The sequence below is a fragment of the Culex quinquefasciatus genome, chromosome 2, assembly GCF_015732765.1.
Source record: "Culex quinquefasciatus strain JHB chromosome 2, VPISU_Cqui_1.0_pri_paternal, whole genome shotgun sequence".
NCBI lineage: Eukaryota > Metazoa > Arthropoda > Insecta > Diptera > Culicidae > Culex > Culex quinquefasciatus.
In genome coordinates this window covers 214,755,856-214,778,768 of record NC_051862.1, presented here as the reverse complement: position 1 = coordinate 214,778,768, position 22,913 = coordinate 214,755,856, and the positions used below count along the sequence as shown (strand labels likewise).

General features: G+C 35.0%; 1 protein-coding gene across 3 annotated transcripts in view; it reads left to right on the top strand.

The window, feature by feature from the left end:
* LOC6037987 (zinc finger protein ush) overlaps positions 1-22,119 on the top strand; it is a 339,804-nt gene extending 317,685 nt beyond the window's left edge. For all 3 annotated transcript variants that reach the window (XM_038254324.1, XM_038254326.1, XM_038254325.1), the window contains 9 exons: positions 5,560-6,700; positions 11,167-11,343; positions 11,412-11,708; positions 11,777-12,463; positions 15,898-16,216; positions 16,288-16,505; positions 16,565-16,838; positions 16,905-17,092; positions 20,332-22,119. In XM_038254324.1, the coding sequence (XP_038110252.1) occupies positions 5,560-6,700; positions 11,167-11,343; positions 11,412-11,708; positions 11,777-12,463; positions 15,898-16,216; positions 16,288-16,505; positions 16,565-16,838; positions 16,905-17,092; positions 20,332-20,839 (3,809 nt within the window). In that variant the 3' untranslated portion in view covers positions 20,840-22,119. The remainder of the gene's footprint in view (positions 1-5,559; positions 6,701-11,166; positions 11,344-11,411; positions 11,709-11,776; positions 12,464-15,897; positions 16,217-16,287; positions 16,506-16,564; positions 16,839-16,904; positions 17,093-20,331) is intronic.
* The last annotated feature ends 794 nt before the right edge of the window (positions 22,120-22,913 follow it).

The following is a 22,913-nucleotide window of genomic DNA, read 5'->3' as shown; positions in this document are numbered from 1 at the left end:
TGAGCAAAAGTCTTTCTACAGGTTGTATTTTATAGAAAATTGTCCAAGGAATTCGATAAAAACAAAATTTCAAGCCTTAACTGCCCACTAATATTATATTTTAACGTTTTAAGTATTAAATTTCAGTTTTGACCAATTCCGGAAAATCAAACTTTTTTTAGTAAAATCGCTGTATATTGCCAAGAGTTCATTTTAGTTTGAGGTCTACATTGATTATTATGTAAAATTTGTTCTCCGGACAATGGTGATAAAATAAAACAAATAAAAATATAAGGATTTGGTCATAACTGAATTCTAATACATAAAACGTTAAAATATAATATTTGTCAATTTTTATAACTTGGACCATTTTCTATCAAACGCATCCTGTAAAAAGTATTTTGCTCAAGTATTTGCAAAGTTATGATTAAAAGAAATTTTTTTTTTTTAGAAAATCGTAAAAAAGCGGTGCCAAAAAAAGAGGGATGGTCCAATCAGCACCAAACTTGGGATTTCTGTTAATTATCGATAGATGAACGTTCCCTCTATGTTTGGTCCAAATCGGTGAAAGTTGAGTCCAAAAGTGTACTCAGTTGACCTGGAATGACCCATATATTATTTTTTTTTTTCTAAAATGAACATTGTTTATTCATCATACAAAAATTCAGCCATTTCTCGTACACTTTTCGTTCGCCATCTGGCTCAGCTATTCATCGAGCAATCACTTACCAAAGTCCGTCCAGCTCAACCCCCTGCTCGGTGGACCGGTTGTCTAAATTAAGTCATCAATATGGAAAGTAAACCTTCGAAAGCCCGTGTACCACATCCACCTCCTTTTTCCAGCGAAGAGGACCGAAGCTGTGGACAATGTTGGCCCAGCTGGAGAAGAACTTCGGAGTGCAGTTGATGACGATGCTGACGTGCGATTAAGGTCGAGGGACGTTCGGTGAAAATTAGTGCCCGTCGACGGTCGCAAAGTATGACCAAAGAATATATTGATCTCTTTGGAACGGGGAAGAAGGACTTCATGGACTCCATGGTTCGCGTTGACGGTCGATGATGATGCGGGAGCAATCTCTTGTTTGGTCGTGGACGACGACGACGACGAAGCTGGGATTGCATGATTTGTGCTCGGAGAGTTTGAGCAGAGTTGGGGGGGGGGGACCTTCTTTTTCAATATTGTGTACGGCTCAGGGAAGAAGCTCTGGCTGGCAATATCTGATTGTGGTGGAGCGAGCAAGAATGTGTACCAACTGAGTCGGGGGAATTGCCGCAAACAGATGGGGGCTGAGCTCGATCTTTCGTGGAAAAAGCTCCAAAGTGTCATTGATTGGAGGGTTTTGGGGGGGGAGGGTCAGTGAAAATGCAGTGGTTCAGGTTGGAAAGATAAGGTACCTGGAAGTAGAGAAAATTTGCCTAATCAGTAAGTCAGTGATGGCTATTTTTATAATTTAACCAAAGTTCAAACTTCACTTAAAAACATAAATTCCCTGACACACCCACAGAAAAGAAATGCTGCAGAAATTGTCATCATGAACTCGCTACATCAAATGATAGTTTTTCTGTCAAAATATGCATAGACATGAAGCGATCTACAGTCCCTGCTTTGTTGTGTTGTCTTCTCACTCTTATCATTAAGCGTCCTACAGTTCGGTGGTAACGTGTAGGATTATCAACCCAAAGGTAGCTGGATCAATCACAGATCAGCTTTTTTTAATTGTTATTATTATTCATACCAATAATATTGAAAAAAACATAAAACAGTTAAAAATGTAACAAAATCATGCTTTAACCATGTTTTTCCCCAGTTGGGTGTAGTAAGTACTTAAATGACTCCACGAAAACCTTGGAACCACTGCCATCCTATGATGAATTCTCCATTCACCTCAAGACAAAAATAAAGCAGAAGTGTCGCTGCTAGGTCCTAGTCCCCAGTACAAAAAGGTCACCGCCGATTTGACTCGAACCGATATCCCGTGAATCCTCCAACTCCAACTCCTAGAAATTAGTTCTTGAACACCTCGCCCACCCTTTCCTACCTGCCCCTGGAAATCGTGGGGGCTCATTTCACAGTCCAGTACCAAATAGCATCGGAAAAGTGACTAATTAAGGACCAAGCCAAACGGGAAGCAACAAATTGCTTTGCACTTTCTTGTAGGTTTGTTGTGGAGCTGGTTGGCAGGCCGAGACTTGGTGGCGCAAAATCGCGAGATCGTGGACTCATTATTTTATTTGTCCTTTTGTTCTCCGGAGTTTCGCGCGCGCAAAATCGCATTTTAATTCATTCAAATTGGGTATCGCTGGTGGGGGACGATTTGGAATATTGGGGGTTTTCACTGCAAATGGGGGTGATTTCGTGCCTGGGCCGTAGGACAGTTCATTAATCGCGCGAGATGGAAGCGAATCGATTGTGGTGGTTCAGTTCTGTTTTGTTTATTTCTGTTTTTGTGGAGGAAGTCTGGATTGGAAAGTGATTACTGTGAAGGTTGGGGAACCTTGTGATCTGAAGATTTCGTGGAAAACATGGATTATTTAAAGTATGTTTAATTCAGAAATATTCAATTTATTAGAATTAACGCCACAAATTGCAAATTTTAAAATTAAAACTAGTTTTTTTACGAAAACAAAAAGATTAGCAAAAATTGTTTTTTGCGATAATGTACATCGAAATTTATAAAAATTCTAAAGATTTTTGAATCAACACAAATGTTATTATGTTATTATTGTATGCAAAAAAAAACCTAATCGATTGCAAACATATTTAAATATATATTTTCCATCGTTTAATACCACATTTTAATACAAATTCAAACAATAAGCTTAAAAAAAAGCATATCGAAAAAAATTGAAAAAAAACATGACAGAAATATTTCCAATATTTTTATATGCCTTGAAAAACCGGCAAAACAAACATACTATTTTTAATTGCTTAACCCTCTACAACCCAACTCCGCCTTTAGACAGGCTTCGATTTGAAAAATCGCCAAAAATCCATTTTTCAACCAATTCTTGATCATTAAAATGCATTGTAAAGAAGAACTCTTAAAATTTCAGAAAATTTATGGGTTTGAAGTTTTACTTGTTTTATGTGGCTTTGCCAATGTTTTTAAAAAATGTCATTTTTTAGGGGTCAATTTTAGCTGTGTTTTTACTAACATGTCCTATGTTTTAAGTAAAAAGAAGTATGCAGTAATTTTTCTAGTGTCCTAGGCTACTTTTTTACGCATTTTTTTTTTTATTTAAATGATAATGGTGCCATTCTATAGCAGAAAATGTGATAAACAAGCAAAAAATTGGAAAAGTGACTGTAAAAACATGCAAAAATTAGATAGGCAAAATGTAATGATAGGAGGTGGAAGAATAGGCCAAATACTACCAAAAACAAACATAAATTAAACAAGATAAATACAAATTAAAATACTAAAAATAAAAGAAGAAAAACATAAAACAAGAGAAGTAAAGTTTTTAGTAGAACAAAAGTTGCTCAAAAATTGGGCAGTAGAGGGTTAAAAAGGATTCCAATTATTTATCAATATTGAAAATTGTTTTTACTTTTGAAAAAAATCGTTTTGAATTTAATAAAATGTTAAAATTGTTAAAAATCAAAATATATATAAAATGGTGTAGCTTTTAAATAGTTTAAAAAAATTTAAATCGTTAAAAAATGGTCAAAAAATCTAATTTTTTTGAAAGTTGTTCAAAATAGTTTAAAATTGTTTAAAATTGTTTAAAATTGTTTAAAATTGTTTAAAATTGTTTAAATTGTTTAAAATTGTTTAAAATTGTTTAAAATTGTTCAAAATAGTTTAAAATTGTTTAAAATTGTTTAAAATTGTTTAAAATTGTTTAAAATTGTTTAAAATTGTTTAAAATTGTTTAAAATTGTTTAAAATTGTTTAAAATTGTTTAAAATTGTTTAAAATTGTTTAAAATTGTTTAAAATTGTTTAAAATTGTTTAAAATTGTTTAAAATTGTTTAAAATTGTTTAAAATTGTTTAAAATTGTTTAAAATTGTTTAAAATTGTTTAAAATTGTTTAAAAATTGTTTAAAATTGTTTAAAATTGTTTAAAATTGTTTAAAATTGTTTAAAATTGTTTAAAATTGTTTAAAATTGTTTAAAATTGTTTAAAATTGTTTAAAATTGTTTAAAATTGTTTAAAATTGTTTAAAATTGCTTAAAATTGTTTAAAATTGTTTAAAATTGTTTAAAATTGTTTAAAATTGTTTAAAATTGTTTAGCATTGTTTAAAATTGTTTAAAATTGTTTAAAATTGTTGAAAATTGTTTAAAATTGTTTAAAATTGTTTAAAATTGTATAATATTGTTTAAAATTGATTAAAACTGTTTAAAATTGTTTAAAATTGTTTGAAATTATTTAAAATTGCTTAAAATTCTTTAAAATTCTTTAAAATTCTTTAAAATTCTTTAAAATTGTTCAAAATTGTTTAAAGTTGTTTAAAATTGTTTGAAATTGTTTAAAATTGCTTAAAATTGTTTAAAATTGCTTAAAATTATTTAAAATTGTTTGAAATTGTTTGAAATTGTTTGAATTTGTTTAAAATTTGTTTAAATTGTTTAAAATTGTTTAAAATTGTTTAAAATTGTTTAAAATTGTTTAAAATTGTTTAAAATTGTTTGAAATTATTAAAAATTGTTTAAAATTGTTTGAAATTGTTTAAAATTGTTTAAAATTATTTAAAATTGTTTAAAATTGTTTAAAATTGTTTAAAATTGTTTAAAATTGTTTAAAGTTGTTTAAAATTGTTTAAAATTGTTTAAAATTGTTTAAAATTGTTTAAAATTGTTTAAAATTGTTTAAAATTGTTTAAAATTGTTTGAAATTGTTTAAAGTCGTTTAAAATTGCTTTGAATTGTTTGAAATTGTGTAAAATTGTTTGAAGTTGTTTAAAATTATTTTAAATTGATTAAAATTGTATGAAATCGTCCGAAACGGTTTAAAAAATCAATTAATTCGAATGGTTTATTTTCATTTATGGTTTGACAAAAAAACGTCAGCCACAGATCAAACTGTGTTTGAAGGTAAAAATCATAACCATAAATTTTTGCCCCTTCTCTGATTGAAACTACAACAAAAACCCCATCTTTCCATCGCATGCACAGAACTTGCCGCCAGAGCCTGGACAAGACAATTGATGGAATTTCTTTCCACATTTTCTCTGAACACGCGCGCAACATTCCATCGTCCGTCCTGAAGATGGAATTGCGGGAAAGAAAGAAGCAAAAAATCCGGTCAACATCCAACCAATCAACCTCGGATCACACGTTCTGGACATTCGTTTCGATGTGATTTGTAGTCTTGCAAGGATGCAAAACCATGTTCTCACTATGTGTCTTGTGGGTGCACTTTTGCTAGCTTCTTCTTGTAACAGGGAGCATATTTTTTTCAATCAAGGGAAAATGCGAGTTGTGATGTATGAATCCATTTTACTTCTTTGTTCAATTTATCGGTTTACACCACCAACGAAAAAAACGAAACGAAACGCATTAATCAAAACCGCTTTTTCCCATTCAAAGCTAATGTTCCATTTTTCTCCCCCCTTTTTCCCGATTTCCGCAGGAGACGATGAGGAAGCTGCTGATGAGCAGCAGTCGTTACCACAGCAAGAACAGCCAGAAAACTCCTCCAACAGCTTAACCGCCACCTCTTCAGCCAACAACAGTCCCGCAGCAGCCGCCAACGGCGATTCCGAAATGATCAACTCGCGACCTCCGTCAACGCAAAACCCGGACGAAGATCCGGCGTCCCCCGCACCTTCCACAGCCCGTAGCAGTAGAACCCCTTCGGTGGCATCGCCACCACCACCCCCGTCTCAACCAATGGAAGACGATCGGGAACGATCGCCCGAGCGGGTCGAGATCAAGATCGAGCCCGACCTGCTGGTCGACGAGCCCGAAGAGAACTGCAAATCTCCCCCGGAGCCAAGTCCGCCCCTTCCCATGCTCAGACTGAACATCGCGTTAGCCTCCGACCCAGCCGCCAATCCGGACGCAAAAGATCTTAAGAACATCACCGCCGCGAACGATAGTCAGTTCGAGAAGAGCATCGAAGTTCCGCCGGTGCCGTCGCAGGCGGCCGTCATCCGAAAGCCGGGCAAAGCCAACGCCAGCAGTGAACCCGCCATCACCATCCCGATCAACGTGGACCTCCCCCCGCGGATACCGATGTTCATGTGCGGCCCATGCGGAATCCGCTTCTCATCGGCATCCACCCTGGAAGCTCACCAGACCTACTACTGCTCCCATCGGAAGGACGCCGACGTCGACAACGGCGCCGGAGGTGGCACCAAAAACGCCAACTCAAACGACCCCAACTCGGGCGAACCCCCGGCCAAGGCGGCCAAAACCGGCAAGCAGTACGCGTGCACCCAGTGTTCGTACAGTGCGGACAAGAAGGTCTCTCTAAACCGGCACATGCGAATGCACCAGTCCTCGCCGGCGCCAAGTTCCAACGCGTCCAACGGGGACGACTCCGCTAGTCAGCAGCAACTTCAGCTGCAGTTTCAGGCCCAAGCGGCGGCGGCGGCAGCTGCGGCCGCGGCAGCCGCAGCAGTTATGCAGCAGCAGCAACAACAACAGCAGCAGCAGCAGCCACCGCCCCAGGTTGATCGGTACTGTTCCGACTGTGATATACGGTTCTCCAGCACGAAGACGTACCGGGCGCACAAGCAGCACTACTGCAGCTCGAGGCATCGGGATGGGTAAGCTATTCTCCTTAAAATTACCTCGTTTTAACTTTTTAGATCATAGGTTCAACTTTTATCGCAAAGTGTTTGCTCGAAAAGATATTTATTTTTCTATGAAATTATTTAACTTTTTATGGTTTGTACCTACATAATGAGTTAAATTAATTTCAGCTTCACATTTCGGTAATTTTGTGTGTTATAATAACATTTGTTATGGAATATGTTTCCCGCATTGCTACGAATTGCCCACACCAGCTATCCAAAGTGCAAACAACGCAAAACTTCATTCACCCCGCCGCGAGCAAAGCTGAGCTCGCTAAGTGTGGGGACTCTGTGAGACATTTTCGATAGCAATAAAGTCATTACGTTCTGGATAACTGAACTCAACGATTCAGGAATCCCCCTTCAAATAATGGACCTTTTATAACTATTTTGTACCAAAAATGTTCAGAAACAAACAGTCCGTACTAGATTATCCCAAAGATCTCCAAAACAATTCAAAAAGCACCGACAAACTTGAATTTTACAGAATTTTTGGAAGGCCGAATGTTTTTCACCAAAATTTTGTATGGAAAATCAGTGCAGTTCGCATGCAATTTCTAGGTCGAATGCAACAACAGAGAATCGCCCTAACGCCCTGAAATTGTAGTGAAAACCATTCGAAAAAATAGGAAAAAATGAAAGGTCCAATAAACTATTGAGTTTCATATGTTTATAGGACCTAATCAAAAAAAAATCTATAGTTCTTCTAAATTTTTAAAATTTGACTGGTTGATTACCTGAAATCACCAATGGAGCAACCGATTCGAGTGGTAGAAATGACAGTTCTCCCATGTAAAAAAAAATTACATCACCGCCATCTTGGATGACGCATTATCAAACCATTTTTTAAACATTCCTGAACGTTGAAATACGTTCTTATCTATAAAAGCACAGTAGTCCGGATCGCAAAATTAAGTGAAAAATTGATTTTCCGACAAATTGTGAAGTTTTGGAGCTTGTTGCAAATGGGAAGAGGCAACTTTTGCCCTAATTGAAACCCAAAATATGACGAAAAATCGATATTTTGACACAATTGACACAAAAAATAACATGGAAAATATATAGTTGGACAGTTATCGAGTTTCGTTAGAGTGGTCCCATACACTTTTCTCTTGGAAATATTTTTTTTTTTTAATTAAATACCTCGAGTTTTAAGAAAAATATTCCCGAGATTTTTTAGGCGTTTGCAGTGCCAAATCTCCCCTTTTGGAAGGTAACCTGACGCATTCAAATTTGGCCTGTGCTTTTTCGAGATATTTTGATTTTGAAATGAATCATTTTGGCTTTGGCTGTAACTTGACCCAAAAAATAACTTTTCCCTGAATTGCTTCGTTCAAAATTTGTAGCGTCTACTCTTATGCCCTTGACGAAATTGATCGTGGATGGCGTAGATTACGTGGTAAAAGTTTTTTAAGGTCCAAAAGACCTAATTTTCAATTTTTGCTTTTTGGGTATTTTTGAATACCTTGACTAAAAGTGGTCTTAAAAACACCTAGAAAGCAAAAATTTAAAACTTGGTATACTGCCCATACATACTGAAAAAAACGAGATATTAGCACCAGTTGGTAGAGGATATTTCAATAGGGTGGAATCTAGTTATATGGGAAAATTGAAAATGATGAAAATCCAATCAGCAACACATTTTTTGGGTCCCTTTTAGGGTCCCAAACAACCCCCCAAAATTTGGTAGCGATTGGTTAATTCCACGATTGGTGCAAAGCGAATGAATTTTGTATGGAAATTACTATGGGGAAACTAGCATTTTCACATTTTTGAATTTATAAAATTCATGTTCTATTATTTTATGAAACCAACACCTTAGCAGTGTAGCCCTGGATGTCCTGAACAACTCTCCCGAAAACAGTATGGTGCTAAAGTGCGTCATAAAAAAGCTATAGAATTTTCATAAATAGTGTATTGAAATAATCAGTGAAACTCAAATATTCTGCCAACATTGCCTAAGGAACCATGACATACAAAATAATTTATTTTTTTATTCTTATATTTTGATGAACCTTACTTGACATCGACGTGAAGAAGTGTTCAGAAGCCATTATTTTGTTTAGTTGCACCTCAAATCCGCAAATATATTATAGTTTTCGAAAGATTCCGCATGACTTGGCAGTGTTGGCAAAAAGTATGATTTTTACCGAGTGTTTCGAAATGTCTCTCTTGAACGCTCTGTAACTTTTGTTAGAAGCAATTTGGCACCATACTGTCTTCGGGGCAGTTGTTCAAGACATTCAGGGCTGTACTGCCCATGATCGCATAAATGTCCTACATGCATTTTCATCGTTTTTGAGTTATTTTTAAATTTTGGTTTAAAATCGTGTGCTCTTTCAGAAAAGTCTATGACATCCGAGACTTAGTTCTAGAAATCAGGAGAAAATCTATTTTTTCGCGAAAACCTCACACGTAGCCTTATGTGTGGAACAAACTTCAAATGCGTTTTTCTCAGGTTGCTGTTTTTGCATATGGGACATCTAAGCGAACATGGGCAGTATACTTCTACGGTGTTAGTTTCATGAAATAATAAAACATGGATTTTGTAAATTTAAAAATCTAAAAATGCATGTTTCCCCATAGTAATTTTCATACAAATTTCAATTGCTTTGCGCCAATCGTGGGCTTAACCAATCGCTCCCAAATTTTAAGAGGTTGTTTGGGACCCCAAAAAGGACCCAAAACATGGGTTGCTGACAAAAAACAATTATCGATTCCACCCTAATGTTCCAACGCATCTTCTGAATCTTGGATTTCACTAAAATAGTGTTTAGATGGCTGCCGATGCGAAAAAAAACAAAACGGCTAATATGCCACTGTTATGGAAAATTGCCTTGACGGAGATTTGGTGACAATCACTGAAACGCGTTTTTCTCGTAATACTTGATTTGGCATAATAGCCAAATTTTCAATTATATTGGACCTTTCAAAAAACTCCAAAAATGTTGGCATCTTCGAAAAAGTTGCTTGAAATGGCATGCCCAACAACTTCTTACAAGAGAACAAATATTTCTGAATAGTTAATTTTTATTAAACACTCCTAATCGTGAACCACCCCAATTTTCAACCAAACCACCCTTTTGCAACAACTTTTCTGAAGACACCAAAGTTCCAACACTTCACCATAATTTGAAAAATCAATTTCCCACCTAATTTTGCCAACCAGACCACTGTGCAATCTTTGAATCTTTTTTGCCTCTTGGCTCTGTTCAAGTTCAATGCAGTGATAGTTAAATAGTAAAATTTTCAAAATTATTTATTAGGCAAAATCACTCATAGTGCATAAGATAAGAGGACGAGTGTTTTTCCTTTTTTTTTCATTAGTAATAATTGTTTCTTTTTTATCGGAATGTTTTACAATATACTCTCATCAGTTAAAAATCTACAAGATAAGTTCTCTAATCTGCATAAGAAACTAGAAACTAGATACTCTAGATTTGTTTGTGATTGATATTTGTTCAAACACAGATGTTTAGGCAAATTTTGAATTAATGCTAACATCGCAGTTTTTTTAATAGTAAAAAAAAGTTTGTTCATGATCAATTTGAATTTATTACAAATTTTGATGTTTTCGGATTTTCGATAAAATGTACAGATTTGTAGAATATTTTTACAACATTTGTATGTGGACTGTTCTCAAATTTGCATGGAGAATTGTATGACTTACAACTAAAATCTATTTGCAAAAAAGGAGCAAATTGCCCACAACAAATTATCGGTTTCTTAACTCAAAAATCGTTCAAAGACTTACAGGTTATGAGATTTTTTCATAATGATTGCACAAAAAAAACGGCTAAACTCTAGAGAACCGTGGAAAAACAAACATGTGTTACTATTAGGCATACAACGTGTTTGCATTTTCAAACACCAAAATCTCTTTCAAGGACTTCAACCTTTAAATCGGTGCACCGTATGTGGTCTGTTGCATAGACGAAGGTCAATGTGAAGCAAGGTTTCATATTGCATAAACTAAAGTGTATCCATATGCAACAGATTTCAAGATGACTTTTCAACATTTCTCGTTTCTGCTAAAGTCTTGAATCAACATGGAATGTCAAACTGTTTGCATTTCTCAGTGGACTACAGTCGTGACGAGAGCGCAACTTTTCATGAGCCTTGAAAGAAAACCATTTTTGGTTGCAACTTTCTAGCAATCACACTATCATTATTTAGATGCGTCGAATATTATCACCAAATTGAAAAGCTTAGAATTGTAAAGAACTTAATTTAGTTTGCTGAAGATTTTATTTCATGAATTTTATAATAAATATTATCGCAAATAAATTTTTATGTAACCATCATAATCGTTTCTCCTGCTAGGTCTGAAGTTATTATATAAAAAATATGTTTTATCATATTGTAAATTCGGGTTAAGATCGATGAAATGCACTGATTATTTAAATTAATTTAAAATTTTGCTTCATTTTCACTTTCAGCCAATCCAACAACAGCACACCAAAACCCCAGCAAAAGTCGGGCTCGCAGAGCCCACCGGACGTCCCAAAAACCCCGCCGGTGGCCCCACAGCAGCCCTTCCTGGCCCTTCCCACAAACCCAATCATCGTGATTCCGTACTCGCTTATCCGGAGTGCGAGCGTCATCCCTGGGTTATTGTAAGAATTTTCAACTATTTTCGAAAAAAAACTCAAAATTTTAACATTTCTGACATTTTTTCTCCTAGATCATCGTTGGCACCCGGCATCACCAACCCGGAATCGGCGTGCTTCTTCTTCCAGAACGGCACGCTGCAACCGATCGCCGTCTCGTTGGCCTCGGCCGCGGCAGCCGCCGTCGGCAACGTGGTACCCCAACCTGGTCCAGGTTCTCACCAGCAGCAACTCCATCACCAAAACTCTCAGCCCAACTCGGGCAGTTCCGGTTCGCGCGTCCAAACGCCGAACGTGGCCAGCGAGAACAGCAGTTCCAACTCGGGGACCGGTGAGGTTCTCAAGGCCATCAACAAGCGGGAAAATGTCAAGTGAGGACATAATTCGGGATTCATGTGGAAGATCTTTCTTAACACCTTTTAAATTTGTCTTTTCGCAGGGAATCTTCAACGCCGCTGGATCTGTCCGTGCGCCGGCTATCTCCCGGCGGGCGCGAACGCTCCCTCTCCCTCTCCTCGGCCATCTCCGTCGACCAGCTCCGGATGGACTTTGACAGTCTGATGGAGGGCAAAGAGAATCTCTCCGTGAGCGGTGACTCGATCACGCCGGAACAGATCGTGTGCGCCCCATCGCTCCCAGGAAGTCCTCCCCTCACCCCCTCCCCCAAACGCCGATCCAACAGCCCTCGCGGAGGTGGCGGTGGAACCGGTTCCGGATCGCGCAGCGATCGCGACGGATCCGTCTCAATTTCCCCACTCACACTCCAACAGCAGCAGCAACTCCTGATGCGTCCCCTGCTCCCCGCGGACATTGCCCTACGCCTCTCGGCCGCCGATCCAACGCTCAATCTGAACCTCAACATCCTGCCCAACTCGCAACTCTTTACCAAGCAGGGAGTTGAGCTGGCGCTACGACTGTCTTCCGGGATGAACAACGTGGGCGTAGATGGGAAGGGTCTGCAGCAGCCGCAGATGTCCCCGCTGATGAACAGTATCTCGCCGGGGGCGGTCAACAGTCAGGGGCCGGTTCCGCCGCCGCCGCAGGTGGTCATGCCGGTTACTGGAGGCAGTACCGGTACGCCGCAGATCTTCGTCAAGCAGGGCGATTCCAAGTGCAAGGAGTGCAAGTGAGTAACTGCGATTTATGCCCTTATAATTCTAAACACACCCTTTTTTTTTTTTTGCTGAAATTCAGTAAAGTTTTACTGAATTTTCATCTACTGAAATTTCAGTAAACGATTCAGTAATTCAGATTTTACTGCATTCTCAGTTAATTGATTTGTGTCACTTTGACAGATGATTTACTGAAATTTCAGCAAAAGAAACGTCAAATTATTTTGTTGAAAATTCGGTAATTTTCTTGTGGAAGTTTGACAGATCATTTGCTGAAGATTCAGCAATCATTGCTGGTATTTCAGTTATCATAATTTTATTTCGGTTGTCATTAACGTGAAGACTTCCATCATTGCCATGATTTTTCGTTCAAAGATATAAAATTTGCGTCGCTATCAATATTTTGACAAAATTGCTTCTACAAGTTGTTTTGAGTAGTGCCCTACACATGCTGATTCCTTTTGGTAACGATTATCCCATTCCTTGCAAAGTTATGGAAATCGTCATTAATCAATGATTGCCAACTAGGACGTCAATGACTGTGCCACAAAATTATATAAATTTTGAAGCACATTTGATTTAGCTCAAAAATTCTCTCAGTGGCTTCAAGAAGGCAACAACCAGCATTTGCTGATTTAATTTGGTGCAGAAATTCGTTAAATTGAATTCAATACAGAGAATTTTAGAGTGATGATCAATTTCTTCGAATATGATCAACGGCTTCACCTTAAAATACTGTTATTTATTCATTTATTTCATCAATCGTCCAAACATAAAAAACAGGTGGTTAGCATCGAGGCATTTGTTATTGACATTTTTCTTACCTTTGTTTCTAAAGATCACAATACAAAAACACATTTGAAAGGGGTTTTTCTCTCGGCAGCATCCAAAAAATAAGTCAGAAGTGACGTTTCAGTTTGACAGATAGCCAATTACTGATTTTTCAGTAAGGGAGCGTTCTTTTATTACGTAACGCAGTAGGGGGGGAGGGGGGGTCGGAGGCCGTGTTAAGCTCCACACAAAATTTTTAAAATTTGTATGGAAATTTTGTTACGAGGGGGGGGAGGGGGTCTAAAAGTCCGATTTTTCGCGTTACGTAATAAAAGAACGCTCCCTAATGTTATTGTTTATTACCGAATTTCAGTAAATGTGATGATTACTGAATCGCATTCAGTTAATTATTTTACTGAAATTGCAACCCAAAATTAGCTGTGAACATTTGATTATATTTCTCTTTTTTCAACATTTTATTTGAAAACCGGTCTTATAAGAAACATTGAATTTTTTAGTTAAAATTTTAAGTAAAATATAAACAAAATCTTAATTACAATTTTTTTAAGAAAAACTTTCAATTTTCTCTCAAAAAATAACATGTTTATAAAGGATCTTTAATGAGGATTAACTTATGTTTTTAAAATTGCAATTTTACCTCTTCTACGTGTAATTTTAACTTAATTAATATTACATAAAAATAGATGTGAATTTCCACCTTCCAGATTACACATTTTTTACTTGTAAGAAGTGCACAGTTTAATTAAGTGGAGGGTAATCTCGCATATTTTGATTCACAAAAAAGTTTGATTATACCTAACAAATGTGTATAATTACATATTTTTGTCTGTACCTTCAGTTTTCAACATAAATTTACTTGAAATCCCACCAAATCAGAGGTAAATTCACACCGAATTTCGGAAATGGATTTTAGTGTATTTTTTTATTTTGCTCAAACTTTGTGGGACAAAAAAGCCATTTTGTGTCATTGGTTCACCCATACAAGGTTCCATACAATGTTTGCAGCTGGCAGCTTTTGGGCCAAAAAATTAAAAAAAAATATATAAAAAATGTTATTACAAGCCATGGTATTAGAAAATAAATGAAAAAAGTATTTTAAAATGCATTTTTATTTTAATATCTATGTACTGAATAGATTTTTTTTTCGCCAAAAAAAAATTTTTTTCGGTGCTGTACATTGGAATTCCTCAAAAAATGAAAATAATTTTGATTTCACTCATGTTAAAAAAGATTTAAAACGCGGGAAAATGCATTCAAAATAGTTTTCAGTTGATTAGATATCAGTTTCGTTTAAATATTTTATGTTTTGTTTAATTGTTTGCCCCTCGATTTTTTGGAGCGATTTAGAAGGGGGGGGGGCGACAAAAAAATTTTAAAATATTTGCAACGGTCTTATAATTTTAAAAAAAAGGCTTTTTTCAGGAAAAAAAATATTTTTTTCTCAAAATTATAATTCTAGATGAGAATTTTCAAAGCAGTGTTTACATGGTTTATGTATGGCCCCAAAATTAAAAAAATATAATATAATAAATCATATTACATTAAATAAAAATGTAAAAAATTAGCCAAATGCGTGGATAATTTCTCTTTTTAAAATGTGAAGATTTGCAATGTTTAAAAAGTGGTAAATTAAGTATTATTGTAAAGTAAAATTATACTTTTTATTAATACTTCAGATTTTATGGTGTCATTTTACCTATTTTGTGTTGGAGGCAATGCATTGCAATGTAATACATTTTCTGAAGTAAACTTTCTTTTTTTCTACACAAAATGTTTTTGTTTACTTTTTTATGTAACACATCAGAAAACTAAATTATTTTAAACAAGTTTTTGATTTTTTTTTTTTTGATGGTTTTGATTTTGAAAGATTCTGAAAAAAACACTTTTTTCTTTTCTAAGTTTTATTAATTTAATGAGATAAAGGATTAAGTCAATGCAAATTAGATTAATAAGTTTCTTTCTCCCCCTTAATCCTTTGAAAATGTAAAAAATGGTTTTATACTGGTTTGTGTGTATTTTCAATCAAATGGAGCACTTTCTGTTTTTTACACATTTATAAAAAATTGAAAAAATGTATGAAAAAAATGATTTTGTTATATTTAATGGACATCAAACAATTTTTAACAATAGCAAAACTGTAATTATGCATTTTGTGATAATTTTTGTTTTTACCTGTTTTGAAAATTGAGCTGGTATTTAAAAACATATTCGATGGACAACAACTTCAAAATACAATTTTTAATAGCCTTATTTTAGTTAAGAGTTTTTGTCCCGATAATTTTATTCGATTTTGCAATTTTGTTTGGCATATAAAAATTCGCAAGTTTTTTAAAGCTATTCAAGAAAAATTTGGAAACATCTTTAGTTATCAACACTTTTATTTAAAAAAAAATGGGTTTCTTGTGTTTATAGAACTTAAAAAACTCTAGATATTTTTATCAGTCCGAATGGTTGCTTTATGTATCTAAAAGCAAATATTACGATACGATTGGAGCAAATATCCTTTCATCAAAATTATATCAATTTATTTTAAAGCTTTAAATTTATTCAATTTTCAGATGTTTTTTTTATATATTAACAAAAACTTTGATGTTAATCATAAAAATTACAATTTAATTTGATTTTTAATCAAATTTTCAACCCTTTTCCCCCGCAGCATCGTCTTCTGCAAGTACGAAAACTATCTCGCCCACAAGAAGCACTACTGCTCGGCCCGGAATCTCGACGGAGCGGACGGTGAAAACGCCAAGGTCAGTCCCCCGATCTCACCCCGTACGGCGGCCAGCCCGTCCAGCTCCAACCCGAACTCCGTCAACTCCGGCGGTGGACCGCAGCGATCCTCGGGTGGTGGACCCGCTCCGGTCGCCTACCAGCAGCTGATTTGCGCCGCCTGCGGTATCAAGTTCACCTCGCTGGACAATCTGAGCGCCCACCAGATGTACTACTGCCCGAAGCGGGTCGACGTCCAGATGCCGGTAAGTTATCCGGACTAACGTGAGGTTTGAGGGAGTTGGGTTTTTGATCGTTTCTTTCTATAACTCGACAGACGACGACGGCTCCGGCTCAGAAGGAACGCTGCTCCAAGTGCAAAAGCATGCACGAACCGGGTCAACCGTGTACGGTTGCCGGTCAGGGTGCGTACAAGTGTCCGATCTGCGAGGTCATCAGTCCCAACTCGACGGAAGCCCGACGCCACATGGACACCCACGGTGGTGTGAAGGCGTTCCGTTGTACGATCTGCCGGTACAAGGGCAATACCCTGCGGTAAGTTTGAAGTTCTGATCATTCCAAAACAATATCTGACTCTTCTACTTCTTGAACAGTGGCATGAGAACCCACATCCGGATGCACTTTGACAAGAAAACGAACGACTTCAACGAGGAGAACTACATCACCTGCATTTTGGAAGAGGACGGAATCGAGATTCCGCCTGCGGCGGCCGTTGCGGCCGCGGCAGCTCAGCTGATGAACCAGGCTGCGGCGGCGCAGGCAGCCGCCAATCAGCAGCAGCAACAGCAGATTGAGTCCGGAAACGGCTCGGGCCAGGTTCACTTTTGTGAGCTGTGTCCGTACTACTCCACTTACAAAATCAATGTGGTAAGTGAAATATCTTTTATCAAAATTGAAAGTCAGACTTTAATCAAATCTTACAATTTTCCTCAGGCAAGACATATCAAGCTGATCCACGGACGGGAACGGCCCCCGAGCAACTCCCCGCTGATTGGAGAGGGTGGTGAATCGCTTATCGCCAATGGTACCGGCGAACGAGGACAGGACAGTGGCAGTTCGACGCCGCGGCCACCGGTCAGCAGCACGCCGGGGCCAGGGCCGGTGACGGCGACGGGAAATAGGTAAGTTTTTTTATTAAATGATAATTAAAAAAAATTAATATAAAAGAAATTAAATTTAAATAAAACATAAATTTGCAAAAAAAAAATAACAAAGCTTGAACTTGGAAAAATACACTTTTTGATACTTTTTAATTAAGGATCTGTCAAACATCTGATGATTTTTTTACATTTTTTGTTATTTTTTGCAAACAAAGTTTCCCACAGTAGAATACCACCTTAATAAAACTTAAAAATCAAAAGATGGTTAAAAGAACATCTTTAAACCGTTCTTCTATTTAAACTCAGAAAATGAGACAAAATAGTAGTTTATGCAACAAGTTGCAAAAAGAGGATTTTTTCAGCACGAGTCGTACATTTATCCAACGAGGTTTACCGAGTTGGATAAATACGAAGAGTGCTGAAAAATCAAGTTTTGCAACGAGTTCCATACAACATTTTTTGCAATTCCAAAAAACACACACTGAGTGAAATTTTATGTCAAATTTTCATGTATTTTATCAATAAATCGTTTAAATCAAAAAATGTTGAAAAGTGTTACTTTTCAAAACAAGTGCTGAAAAGTTCAACTTTTCAGCACCCATTTGAGTGCTGAAAAGTGTTACTTTTCAGCATTTATTTTGAAAAGTTTTGCTATTCGATTCTGTTATTTTTGGTACAGAAAAGTAGGCTATTTCGTCGTTCAAGAATGACAGGAAAAGTAAGTAGTTTCACGACGGAATTGCAAAAATACTATTTTCGATTATTATCAAAGTAACAAAGTAAACGTCAAATCAGCCACATACTTACTGCCAGATTTTTTCCGGATTTGTTCCAAAATTAAGTCCAGAAAAAAAACAATAAAGTCAAAGAAATTAGTCGCTGCAGAAAATATTAAACTTAACAATGGAATGTAGAATGGATCAATAATTTTTAAAGCAAATAAAAAAAAATAAAGTTTATAATTTAATTCACTTTAGTATAGTTTCAATTGACTAAAGTGAGTATTAGACTATGGCAGCAAACTAGCAAACAACTCAAAATAGACAGGAAAGGTAAAAAAGTTTCACAACAGAATTGCAAAAAAATATATATAAAAAATTGTAAACATTTGTTGAATTTCAAAAATGGCTAAAAATATTAAAAACGTGTCTTGAATTTTTTTACAAATAAGGAAAATATACCTTTTCTCAGCCTATTTCTATTATCGGCCTATTAGCACTTTGATCATGAATTACAGCTTTCATAGAGTGTTTATAATGGGTTTATTTCCCCTAGTTATAATTTGTTAAAAATTGCTGAAAATTGATGAAATTTTTTTTAAAAATGTTGATTGCTAAAAGTCTTAAAACTTGCCTAAAAAATGTAAAAAAAGTAAAATAAAATGTAAAAACTTGTCAAAAATTGTTAAAAAATTGCAAAAAAAAATGTAAAGAATTGTTAAAAGTTGCTAAAAAATTGTTAACAATTGTTAAACATTCTAATTTTCTAATTTAAATTGTTAAAATTTGGTATTTTTTTAAATATTGCTGAAAATTGTTAAAAATTGTTAAAAAATTACCAAAATTCTTAAAAATTGGTAAAAATTGTTGATAGTTTGTTAAATTTTATTGAAAATGGTTAACAATGGTTACAAATTGTTAAAATGGTTCAACATTGTAAAAAATGTATTTTTTAGCGTTAAAAATTGTAAAAAAAAAAACAAAATTATTAAATAGTATTAAAATGGTTTAAAACTGTTTAAAATTGTTATTTTTTTTTAAATTGTTTAAAATTGATTGAAATTGTTTAAAATTGTTTAAAATTGTTTAAAATTGTTTAAAATTGTTTAAAATTGTTTAAAATTGTTTAAAATTGTTTAAAATTGTTAAAAATTGCTTAAAATTGTTTAAAATTGTTTTAAATTGTTTAAAATTGTTTAAAATTGCTTAAAATTGTTTGAAATTGTTTAAAATTGTTTAAACTTGCTTTAAATTGTTTAAAATTGTTTAAAATTGTTTAAAATTGTTTAAAATTGTTTAACATTGTTTAAAATTGTGAAAAATTGTTTCAAATTGTTTAAAATTGTTTAAAATTGTTTAAAATTGTTTAAAATTTTTCAAAATTGTTTAAAATTGTTTAAAATTGTTTAAAATTGTTTAAAATTGTTTAAAATTGTTTAAAATTGTTTAAAATTGTTTAAAATTGTTTAAAATTGTTTAAAATTGTTTAAAATTGTTTAAAATTATTTAAAATTGTTTAAAATTGTTTAAAATTGTTTAAAATTGTATAAAATTGTTTAAAATTGTTTAAAATTGTTCAAAATTGTTTAAAATTGTTTAAAATTGTTTAAAATTGTTTAAAATTGTTTAAAATTGTTTAAAATGTTTAAAATTGATTAAAATTGTTTAAAATTGTTTAAAATTGTTTAAAATTTTTCAAAATTGTTTAAAATTGTTTAAAATTGTTCAAAATTGTTTAAAATTGTTTAAAATTGTTTAAAATTGTTTAAAATTGTTTAAAATTGTTTAAAATTGTTTAAAATTGTTTAAAATTGTTTAAAATTGCTTAAAATTGTTTAAAATTGTTTAAAATTGTTTTAAATTGTTTTAAATTGTTTAAAATTGTTTAAAATTGTTTAAAAATGCTTAAAATTGTTTAAAATTGTTGAAAATTGTTTAAAATTGTTTAAAATTGTTAAAAAGTGTTTAAAATAGTTTAAAATTGTTTAAAAATGCTTAAAATTGTTTAAAATTGTTTAAAATTGTTTAAAATTGTTTAAAATTGTTTAAAATTGCTTAAAATTGTTTAAAATTGTTTAAAATTGTTTTAAATTGTTTTAAATTGTTTAAAATTGTTTAAAATTGTTTAAAAATGCTTAAAATTGTTTAAAATTGTTGAAAATTGTTTAAAATTGTTTTAAATTGTTTTAAATTGTTTAAAATTGTTTAAAATTGTTTAAAAATGCTTAAAATTGTTTAAAATTGTTTAAAATTGTTTAAAATTGTTTAAAATTGTTTAAAATAGTTTAAAATTGTTTAAAATTGTTTAAAATTGTTTAAAATTGTTTAAAATTGTTTAAAATTGTTTAAAATTGTTTAAAATTGTTTAAAATTGTTTAAAATTGTTTAAAGTTGTTTAAAATTGTTAGAATTGTAAGAATGTTTAAAGGCTTTAAAAAATGATAAAAATTGCAGAAATTCAAAAAAATTAACATAGAACTGTTAAATGTTTCAAAATTAAAACAAAAATAATATTCAAATTTGTGTTTCTTTCTCTTCCAGCATCATCAAAAGCGAACCGGAGGACGACCCCCGCCCCGACGAACCCGACGTCGACGTGGACGTCGTCATGGAGGAACCGGAAGTCATCATCAAAACCGAAGCCCCTGAATTAGCTCCCACCATCACCTCCCACTCCCCGATGGCCTCCCCGCCTCCCCCTTCCCCAAACCAGCCTCAACCGGCGGGCAAAGTCAAACCTTCGTTTGTCGCTCCACCGGCGATCAAGAGCTCCAAAACCCCCTCGCCACCCTCGACCTTCGAGATCAACCACTCCGGTCCGAACTACTGCGACACGTGCGACATCACCTTCAACTACGTCAACACGTTCATTGCTCATAAAAAGTTTTACTGCAAAAATACGCCCCAGGAGGGGGGCGGTGGCGGCGGCGGAGCTGGTACGACACCGGGGGGAGGGGCTCCGGCCAGTTTGCGAGCGGCCACGACCGGGTCGCCGAACAGCGTTGCCGCGGCGGTCTCCGTCACGCGGGCCACGGAGACGTCGGTCTAGCCGAGGAGGCGGCGCCGGAAGCCGTCGGCAAATGGGACGAGAGGCAATTGTATACGGAATGGAAAGGATTTTATGTGAATTGTTTTTTTGGGAGAAAAAGCACGCAAAATGTATACGTTTTTATCGGAACTTAATCATTGTCCTCCCTCTGGAAGGCGTTGAAACAAGAAGAGAATGAACATTTCTGTGTTAACTGTAGAATCGGAATCTTATTACTGTAGTTGTGTAAGTCTAATGGAAGCATAATCTTAAGCGCAAATCCTACGAAAAATCGACGTTAAACACAAGTCCCAATTTCCCCCCTCTAGAGAAGCTCAAACGCTGGCATAATTATTACTATTACCGTTAGGAAGTGTAACTCTGTACATGTTGTAACGTAACGTAAGGATTAGAATTTGTTATTTTCTCCCCTTTCCCTTAAAAACTTAGTTAAATCTATATTTCAGTTCAAAAACCTTTAAACTTTAAACGCATGTTTTACCAAAGTTAGCGCGAGTTGTTTTCCAATTTGTTTTAAGTTTAAAAGTTTCCTTCGAACCGATACGTATGTAACTTCCAATATTTGAATCAAGACTTGAGCGATTATTGCATTTAGTAGCGATTAATTTGTAATGAATTATAGAGAAAGAAAGAGAGAGAGAGAGAGTTGTAAAAATCTGTGTAAAGCAAAAAAGCAGTCGTCGTAAAACATAAGCTCGAATTTAATCTTACAAAGTAAACATCTTATCAACCTATAATAGAACCTATTCCACTTAACAATTACACAAACTCACACAAACAATCTTATAAAAAGCATAAAATTAGTAAAATCTGCAGATTTCCGTTGCATACACTGTAATGCTGCTTGGTCTGAATTGAAAACGCAGAAAACAACCACACAATTGCCATACAAACAAATAAAAAAAACACGCAGCAAAATCATAATTACCACACCGCGATTACCACTTTCTTGTGAATGAAACTGCAAAAATATTCGTAACTTCCAGCAAAAAATGTGTAAAACTCAATGTGAAACCAAAACTTTTCGGCGTTTGTTATGAAATCTGAAATAATGAAAACTTAATCGTAGAAGAGAAAACAAGCAAAAGAAGAACATAGAATCAAATGACAATAAATTATTATTTATCGATTGAGAGCGAAACAAAAAGAAACACGCAGAGAACCACACGATGTGAGGGTAAAAATTGTAGTTGCACGATAATTAAAGCAAACCGGATGGAAGTGAAAAGAACCAATTGAGTATGATTCAATAAAAGTTCGCAAGAAATATCAAAATAATTCAAAAATCGTCTTTTTCTTTCAACCCAAATTGGTATCACACCCACCAACCCTTCAAGGGTTAATCAAAGGAGGCCTGCATTGCCGACGCGATTCCCCCGCTCGCGCGCCTTCTTCGTCCAGCAGCATGTTTCTATTCATAGCCCTTTGCAACCACGTGGCACGCAAATTGCACATGCGCGCAAATCAAGCGAAACAAAAAATCTCTCTCTCGTTTGCACTTCTTGTTGAGTTATCCACCTAGCGGAGCTTGTGCGTTCTTCAAACTAATTCAAAGACTAAGAAACTCGCTAAGGAGGTTTGATGTCCCTTGAGTTTACCATGGGCCGAGAACACGTGGCGATTCGGGGGCCCAGAACAATAAGCAAGGGGGGTTGTTTTCTTTCTCCCTTCGGCGGCGTCGCGCGCGTTCCGGTGTTTGCTTTTTTATTATACCTATATGTTAATGGAGGGGAAATTTGGCGAGCAACGAGGACTCTCTCGCAGAACAAAAGTGTGCTGGGTGTTCTGGACAGGATTCGAACTTGGGAAGGGCTCTAGGGCGAGAGAACTGGAGAACTAAGTTCGTACTTGAGGATATCTAAATGATAAAGTGGAGCAAACTGGCACCGCGCGCTAACCGTTAGAGCAAACAATCGTACTGCACTTTGCGCTACGATAAAATTGCATGTAGTGTAGCGGATTCTGATTTGAAGCCTCGACTGGTGAGTGGAAGATTTAAGTTGTGTTTTTTCAAATCGTTTCATATAATATTTTTTAGGAAAAAAATATAAGTGCATAAGTTCATAAAATAAAT